At 61.3% G+C, this 7509-nt stretch overlaps 2 protein-coding genes across 2 annotated transcripts; both read right to left on the bottom strand.

Annotated features, from left to right (window-relative positions):
* Positions 1-1027: 1027 nt before the first annotated feature.
* On the bottom strand, positions 1028-2153 carry LOC103893456 (protein S100-A4). Its single transcript, XM_009272584.2, has 3 exons — positions 2065-2153; positions 1391-1545; positions 1028-1284 (listed from the first exon to the last, which is right to left on the bottom strand). Exons 2-3 carry the CDS (start codon positions 1526-1528, stop codon positions 1120-1122), a joined length of 303 nt encoding a protein of 100 aa, XP_009270859.1. The 5' UTR covers positions 1529-1545; positions 2065-2153; the 3' UTR covers positions 1028-1119.
* Positions 2154-4006: 1853 nt separating this feature from the next.
* LOC103893455 (protein S100-A4) lies at positions 4007-4903 on the bottom strand. The gene is made up of 2 exons (XM_009272583.1): positions 4763-4903; positions 4007-4171 (listed from the first exon to the last, which is right to left on the bottom strand). The coding sequence occupies exons 1-2, from the start codon at positions 4901-4903 to the stop codon at positions 4007-4009; spliced, it is 306 nt and encodes a 101-aa protein (XP_009270858.1).
* Between the last annotated feature and the right edge of the window lie 2606 nt (positions 4904-7509).

Genomic DNA, 7509 nt, shown 5'->3' with positions numbered 1-7509 from the left:
CCTGTGTCTGCAGGGTGCCTCACGGGGCACAGCCCAAACGTGGCTGCCGGTCAGCTCCGCATGCAGCCCCAGGGCTGGTGGAGGGGGCATCCTGGGGGGGGGGCAAAGCTGGGGCTGGACAAAGCGAAGCCTTCATGGCATCTCCGCTCGCCGGTTCTTCTGGGAGCAGCCCCAAGCCCGCTGATAAAGGTCTGGCTCCCAGCAGGGTGGCGGGGGGGGCATCCCCATCTGGAAGAGGCATGCTGCACATCTGGAGCCCGGCACGCAAGCCCGGGTTGGCCGCAGCTGTTCGGTGAGGGGCAAAGGGGATCAGAGGGAGGAAATGGAAACTTACAGACGTGAGCAGGTCAGGCTCCGGTGCAGGGAAGGGAGGGCTGTGGTTGCACGGTTCCTTGCATTTATAGCCATGGGCTGAGTCCTTCCATGCTGGCGGCCCAGGGGGACTGGCTGGGTGCACGGGGGAAGCCACTCCTCTGCACGCCATAACCCCACCCCAAGCAGGAACGCAACTGAAACCCTGCTCCCAAGGGTTCACTTGGGGTGGGGAAGGGACAAGGGTCCTGGGTGACTTCCCAATGCAGCAGGTCCTGCCCCACGGAGCAGCAGGTGGGGGGACAGATGCTGACCCCGGGTGAGCTTAATAATCATGGCTAAAAAAGAGTTGTTCACCCGTCACTGTTATCACGGTGCCGGTCAGAGGCATTAATCCCTGCGAAAGCTCCTGCCTTGCCTTGCACGGCCACGAAGCAGTTACCAGGGCTGCAGGGCAGGGTGCTGTTGAGCAGAGCCCGCCGCTGACTCACACTAACGTGGCTGGTGGGGATCAGCCCCGTGGGCGGTTTACGAGGGCTCAGGGAACGCAGTGCCCATGCCGCGGCGGAGCAAACTCCAGCTTGGAAGCGCCCTTGCTCTCGCTCCTCATCCGGTACCAGCAACACGCACATGGAAGGGAAACGGGACCGTCCCCAGTGTGACAGCACCCCTGTCCCTGGGGCAAGAAACCCCTATTGCAAAGCATGAGGAGGACTTTGTTTAAAGCAACCTTTATTGAAAGAGCATCAGGAAGACAGCAGGAGGGTCACGGGGGCAGCGACGCAGCCCAGGGCCGGTGCCCCACGCTCATTTCTTGCGCGGCATCTTGTCGGGGCAGTCCTGGAAGAAGTCGTTGCACATCATGGCCATGCAGGCCAGGAAGGTCACGTACTCTTGGAAATCCACCTCGCTGTCACTGTTGCTGTCCAGGTGGCACATGAGCTGCTGTAAGCTGGCCTCACTGGTTTGTCTCTGCCCAGGGGCAAGAGGGGAGTTAAAATAGGGGTTTGCATCAAGGGCCACATCCCCAAGTCCCAGCATCGCCCATGGGACGTGGCACCCCCTGCCCCACACTTACGCTGAAGCTGGGCAGCTCCTTCATGAGCATCTCCTTGAGCTCCTGCTTGCTGAGCTTGTACTTGTCCCCCTCCTTCCCCGAGTACTTGTGGAAGGTAGAGACCATCACGGCCAGCGCCTGCTCCAGGGGAGATGCCATGGGGGATGCCAGCAAGCCTGGAGGCACCAACAGCACAAGCAGGTGAGAGCAGAGTTCGGCGACCCCAGACACCCCCATGCTGGGGGGCCAACGGTCTCCCCCGGCCCCCCCCAGACCGTGCAGACTGCCCCAGTGCCCCACTCCCAGGCATGCACCGGGATGCATCACCATTTCCTCCCTAATTTCACCCTCCCACTAGCAGCCGGGCTAGGCGTTGGCCATCTGGTACCGGTGCCGAGCAACCTCCAAAAAAGCCATGCCGGAGGGGAGAACATGGGGGGAGGCAGCAGCCCCCTCCTGCCCGAGCCAGGCAGGGAAGGGGCACATGCACTTTTCCAGCCCTCAGAGGTGAAAGGCAGCCTTTGAGCTCGGCTCGCTGCAGCAGGAGCCTCACGCTCAGCCCCAGGGGAAAACCTCTGTTGGGGGACCCCACTGTGAGATGGGGCAGCTGCGCCATCGGCAACATCTGGAGGGCATCTGGAGGGCCAGCAGGGCGAGGGGGAACAGAGCATCGTAGGAAAAAAAAATCAACTCACCAACAGCTCAAACAAAACAGCCGAGGACGGGCAGGGCGGGAGGCGAGCCAGCGTCAGGCGACGGCATTTATAGCCCCGCCTGGGACACCTCCCTCGCTACCCGGATGGGAAAGCACCAATGCTGATCCGGCGCCTGTCTGGACATTGGTTGGCAAAGGAGGAGAGGAAACCCTGGGAGCAGCCCTGGCCCCCCCAAACCATCCTGCTCCTGCACTGCCAAGGGGGCTGGTTTGGGTTAGAAAGAGCAAAATGTGCCCCCGGAGCTGGACGGGGACCACCTGGTTGAGGAGAATCCCTAGGGACAAGGGATGAAGCAAGGGCAGTGGTGGGCACCCCGTCCCACCGCTGCCAGCAAGAGCAGGTGATGCCGGTGCGGGGTGAGGTGCCGCGCACAGCGGTTTTGGCAGCATCCCCGGGGATGTCTGGAGCAGCACAAACCTGAGCGGGGTTTGTCCATGGCTTTGTTGTTGTGCTGGGGTTTGGGTGAGGTTTTTTTTCCTGGTTTTAACTCGACTGCAAGCAATTTCTGTTTCCTAACTGCGAGGGCAGTGCGTCACAATGCCCCATTGTGTAACAGAGCACTGTTTTGGTGTCTGCATGTCCCGGGCACGTGTCAGGGAGCTGCGGGGGAAAGCCAGGAGCCGGCAGTTTGCAACCCCCCTGCCGCGGGGCAAGCCAGCTGTTCGCCGTGGTGCAAGGGCTGACAAATACCCCAAGTGTCCCCGAGCCTGGCTGAGCCCCCTCGGGACAAAGGCACCCACTGCTGCGGGGACCCGAGTGAGAAAAACAGGGGGTGAAGCCCCGCTTCCAGCTCGCTCCGATGTCCAGCAGGATGCAAAACCTCACCAAACACCGCACAGCGTCTCCCCAGGGGTTTCTTTAAGGACCATTTTGGCAAAAGAAACCCCCAAGCCTGAACCTCGTCTCCCTGTTAGCAAACTGGTGTAAATTACTGGGAGGGGGCAGAAGCTCCCAGGGGCTCTTTATAAAGACCCTGGGAAGGGGCAGAGCAAAGTTTGGAGCTGCTGGAAGGACTTGGGGGCTCAGGAAGGACTTGGGGGCTCAGGGACAGGCTCTGCCAGGGCCATGCAATGATGCAGAGGCTTTGTAAGGACTTTTTGAATCTCGGGTGGTTTCTCTGGGGTTTTGGGGCTGCTGGGGGAAGCTGGAGAACAGCTGCAGCACCTTCTGCAAACCAGCCTGGACCTGCCAGGAGCTGCCGGCTGGGGGGGGGAAGCTGGAGAACAGCTGCAGCACCTTCTGCAAACCAGCCTGGACCTGCCAGGAGCTGCTGCGGCTGTGGGGAGGTGGGGGGGTGTGGGGTGTGAGCCCCGTGCTTCCCAGCCAGTATCACAGACTGATGTGCTCAGGAAACTGCAGCTTGTCTGCAGCCCCACGGCTCCAGGGTAAACCTGGGGGGCTCAGGTTGACCTTCTCCAATGCAGTCCCCCAGCATGGGCTCGTCCATATCCCAAGGGGGCTAAGGGTCTCCTCCAGCTGCTCAGAAACAGCTCTTCTCTGTGGGAAACTGTGTTTTGCACAGACCTTGCATCTTGCTGTCCGGTTCCTCCGGACCAGCTTTCTCTCCCCACACCCAATGCGTTACCCAGGGCAGCTCATGCCGACCTACAAGCTGAGCTGGGCTCGGGGAAGCTCGTATGTTTTGAGCTAAATGCGCACTGAACCTCTCGCTGAGCCAGCAAGCACGGTTCAGGGGGGGATGTCCGAATATGTTGCTTGGAGGCGGCACTGAGCTGTTTTGCTCAGGCTTTTCCAAAAAACGCCTCCCGGGGCTGAGTCGCACCGTGGAAAATCCCAGGGAGGAGGCATGAGTCACCCAGCTGCCCGCTAACGTACGGCTCATGAAACCCTGCTGATGCACACCGAGGCTTTGGAAAAGCTTTTATTGAAAGCCCTGCAGCGACGCTGTGGGCAGCGGGGGTCACTTTCTGCGGGGCTGCTTGGTGGGGCCATCCTTGAAGAACTCATTGAAGCCCATGGTGATGCAGGCCAGGAAGCAGATGTACTCCTTGAAGTCCACCTCGCTGTCCTTGTTGTGGTCCAGGTCATTCGTGAGCCTCTCGAACTCCGCCTCGTCCATTCGTTTCTGCAAGGGGGGAGAGCGCGGTGGGGGTAAGCGGTTTCGGGGTGCACGGATGAGCGAGGTGCTTCTCCATCCAGCCCCACTGCTTGCCCCCACAGCATGCCCCTGTGATCTGGGGCATGCTGGCACGGCTACAGCAAATATGCCTCTCAGTCATGAAAAAGTTTGGCTGAAAAATTTCTCCTCCCTCCTCCCAAATTAAACCACAAGCTAGAAGGGGAAGTGGGGGTTAAAAAAGGATTTAAAAAATTGAAATCGGAGTACGATTTTCTTTGCCAGTCAAAATATTTCTGCGGGTATAAGAAAGCCAAGTTTCCTTTCGATCTGAGCATGCTCCAGCTCAGATCCTCCTGACCTCATCCCTCCTTCTCCCCAGGGCTTGCCCTAGAGCACGAGGTCTCAGCGTGTCGCACATGGGCTGCATCTATCGTGCGTGCTTTGGGGAAATTCAGAGACCACCTCTGCTCACCCCGGTTTTCCATCGTGCTATGTGGAAAGACCCGAGGCTAGCTTGCTCCTGCCCCTACAACACCTCCTGCCCGCGCCTGGGCACCTCCGAGGGATGCAAAGGGATGTGCCCCCACGGCCACTTACGCTCTTGAAGACGGGCAACTCCTTGTTCAACAGCTCCTTGAGCTCCGCCTTGCTGAGTTTGTACTTGTCCCCTTCCTTCCCCGAGTACTTGTAGAAGGTGGTGACCGTCACAGCCAGCGCCTGCTCCAGGGGACACGCCATCACCAGTTTCCTGCACGCCTGGAGGGCAGAGCACCGGGGATGGGGTCAGGGTAGGCATGGGGCGGCAATGGGGGTCTGTCCCCCCCACCCTGCCCAAATCGGTCCATGATGCTGCAGAGGGGCGGCTGCAACCCCGGTGCCTCTCAGGGAGGCGTTTCAGGGTGCAGCGACTGCTGGGTGAATTGCAGCTGGAGAGCAAAGCTGCACAGCGAGCAATGCACAAGGAAGGGGAGCAGAGACTCACCGGGGTCAGCACAGACCAGGCAGCAGCAAGGAGCCAGGGTGCTGCAGCTGGAGCGCGATGGGCATTTATAGCCCAGCCAGGGCGGCACTGCCCAGCGTGCCCCACGCAGCCCCCTCGCCTCCAGGCTTTCCCAGCAGCTCCACACAGGTGGTTTTGCCTGCGCCTCATTTTTGCCTAACGAGCTGTGTGATCCCATTAGCGGGAGGTGGGTGGGTTTGGGTGCTGCTGGGAGGAGCTGCCGGCCCTACTGGGGAGTCTGGGGACGGAGGCACAAGTCAAGGGATGGGCGCAGGGACTGGGAAGGGCTGGTGCACCCCTTGGGGCTCCCCGGAGAAAGCTGGTCACCAACCCACATCCTCCCCTAAGCCATCACTGTACTCTCCCCCACACCGCCAGCTTTCTGGGTGTCCCCGGTCTCCCCGGGACAGACGGTCCCAAGCAATCCCATCCCGGTGACCCCAGTGCAAACGAACAGGCTCCGCAGTGGGGCTGGGGAGGTGACAGCAGTTTTATTCAAGCCATGGGCTGGGGCTCGATGCCGGTTGGCGGGGCCATGAGCCTTAGCACAGAAGTCATTGCAGAGCATGCTGAGGCAGCCCAGGAGGACCACGTACTCCTTGAAGTTCATCATGTTGACCTTGTCCTCCAGGTCCTTCAGCAGCACCCAGAAGCTGCGCTCATCCAGTTGTTCTTGGCACAGAGCATCAGCAGGGTCAAGGACGGTGCTCGCCGGCCGCGGCACAGGTAGGCATCAACTGCAACGGGTGGTTTCGGTGGATGGGGGAAACCTGTTTCAGGGAGGAGCAAGCCCTTCCCTGACCCCCACATCTTCCCCAGTGGTGGGGAGAGATGTGAGGATGCTGGTGGGGCTCGGTCCCGGGTGTCCTCACGCTCACCCCCATGAAGCTGGGCAGCTCCTTCAGCTCGCCCTTGCTCAGCTGGTACTTGTCACCCTCCTTCTCCGAGCACTCGTGGAAGGTGGCAGTGCTGGAGGCCAGGGCTTGTTCCAGGGTGGTGGCCATCCTGGCAGGAGGCTGCTCCCAGGGGAGCAGGGGAGGCCGCCTGGCTTTTCCCTGCAAACCCCCAGTTATGTTTGCATTGCCACCCATCCCCAAGAGCCTGTTTGGGTTGGAGGAGGGAGTCAGGGTAAATCCTCGTCTGGCGAAACCCAAGGTGGCCTGGCCTCAAGCATCTCAAAGACAGCCAACCTTTCAGTCTCTGGTGATTGCAGAGAAAATGTGTCTTCCTCCTCCCAGAGATTTGGCAGCTGGAGAGGAACTGTGGGGGAACACACATTCAGGGCATTTTCTGAAATCTTGCAAACCTTGCGGCACGTGGGACCTCGAGGCTGGTGCACCGCCAGGGCTGGGTTAGCAGCTGGTGCAGGGTGCCTGGAGCTGATCCCGCCGGAGACACGAGGACAGGAGCGTGGGTTTGAGCTCCCTAAATTGGGGCCAGCTGCAGAGCCTGGCAGCCCCGTCCCTGTCCCAGGGCCCCGCACCGTCCCTCTCCCCATCTGCCATATGGTGCCATGCAAAGTGCCCCAGGGCTTTCCAGGAGGAGCACCCAGGGGTGCAGCTGCCGAGCACACGGGCACACAAACCACCCCCTGCCCACACGGATGCCCGTGCAACGCTCTCTCCGACACACAGGTCGCCTGCGCACTGGTGCACTGCAGCAGCCCCTCCCGTGCCCCCCAGGTTCCCCATGCACCCGTGTTTGCTCCAAGCAGCTCCAGTGTGGGAAATAATGTGACCAGCACGGGCACAGGGGTTGAGACTGCTCAGAGCCCCAGCCCAGATGCCCGGGTCCTGCGGGGAAGCGTGCACAAGGCGGGGACATCCTGAATTGTTTCTGTGTACTGCAGCCGATCTGCATCTAGAAATGAGATGTTGGGGGCTGGTTGCCCCTCACCCTGAGGGTCCCTTCTGGAGAGACCCTGAGAGTCTACCCCGGATCCCGCCGGATCGCTGGGATCCCGTGTGAGCAGCCAGGCGCAGCGCCCAGCCGAACCCCACTCGCCCCATAAACAGCAGCGTGAGTCACGAGCCCTGCCCTCGTCCGAGAGGGATTCCTCCACCGTGACTCAGCCACAGCCCTGCCCGGCTGCGCTGCCTCCCACAGGGGTACCCCCGGTTTGCCCGGGACCCCCGGTGCTGCAGGGCAGGGGAAGGTGGGCTGCATGGGCAGGGGGACAGGCAGGAGGCAGGAGCCAGCGACGCTCCTGCATCGGGGAGGGGAGCAGCAGGGTCAGCAAGGGGGGGCTGGCTGGAAGGGGATGAGGGTCTCGGCTCCAAGGTGCTGACATCCCCCCGCCGTGGGAGGGGGTCCCGCGGGGGCCACTTCCATGCTCGCACGCCCG

The sequence above is a fragment of the Aptenodytes forsteri genome, unplaced genomic scaffold, assembly GCF_000699145.1.
Source record: "Aptenodytes forsteri isolate BGI_AS27 unplaced genomic scaffold, ASM69914v1 Scaffold110, whole genome shotgun sequence".
Taxonomy (NCBI): Eukaryota; Metazoa; Chordata; class Aves; order Sphenisciformes; family Spheniscidae; genus Aptenodytes; species Aptenodytes forsteri.
This window is presented reverse-complemented; position numbering and strand designations above follow the sequence as displayed.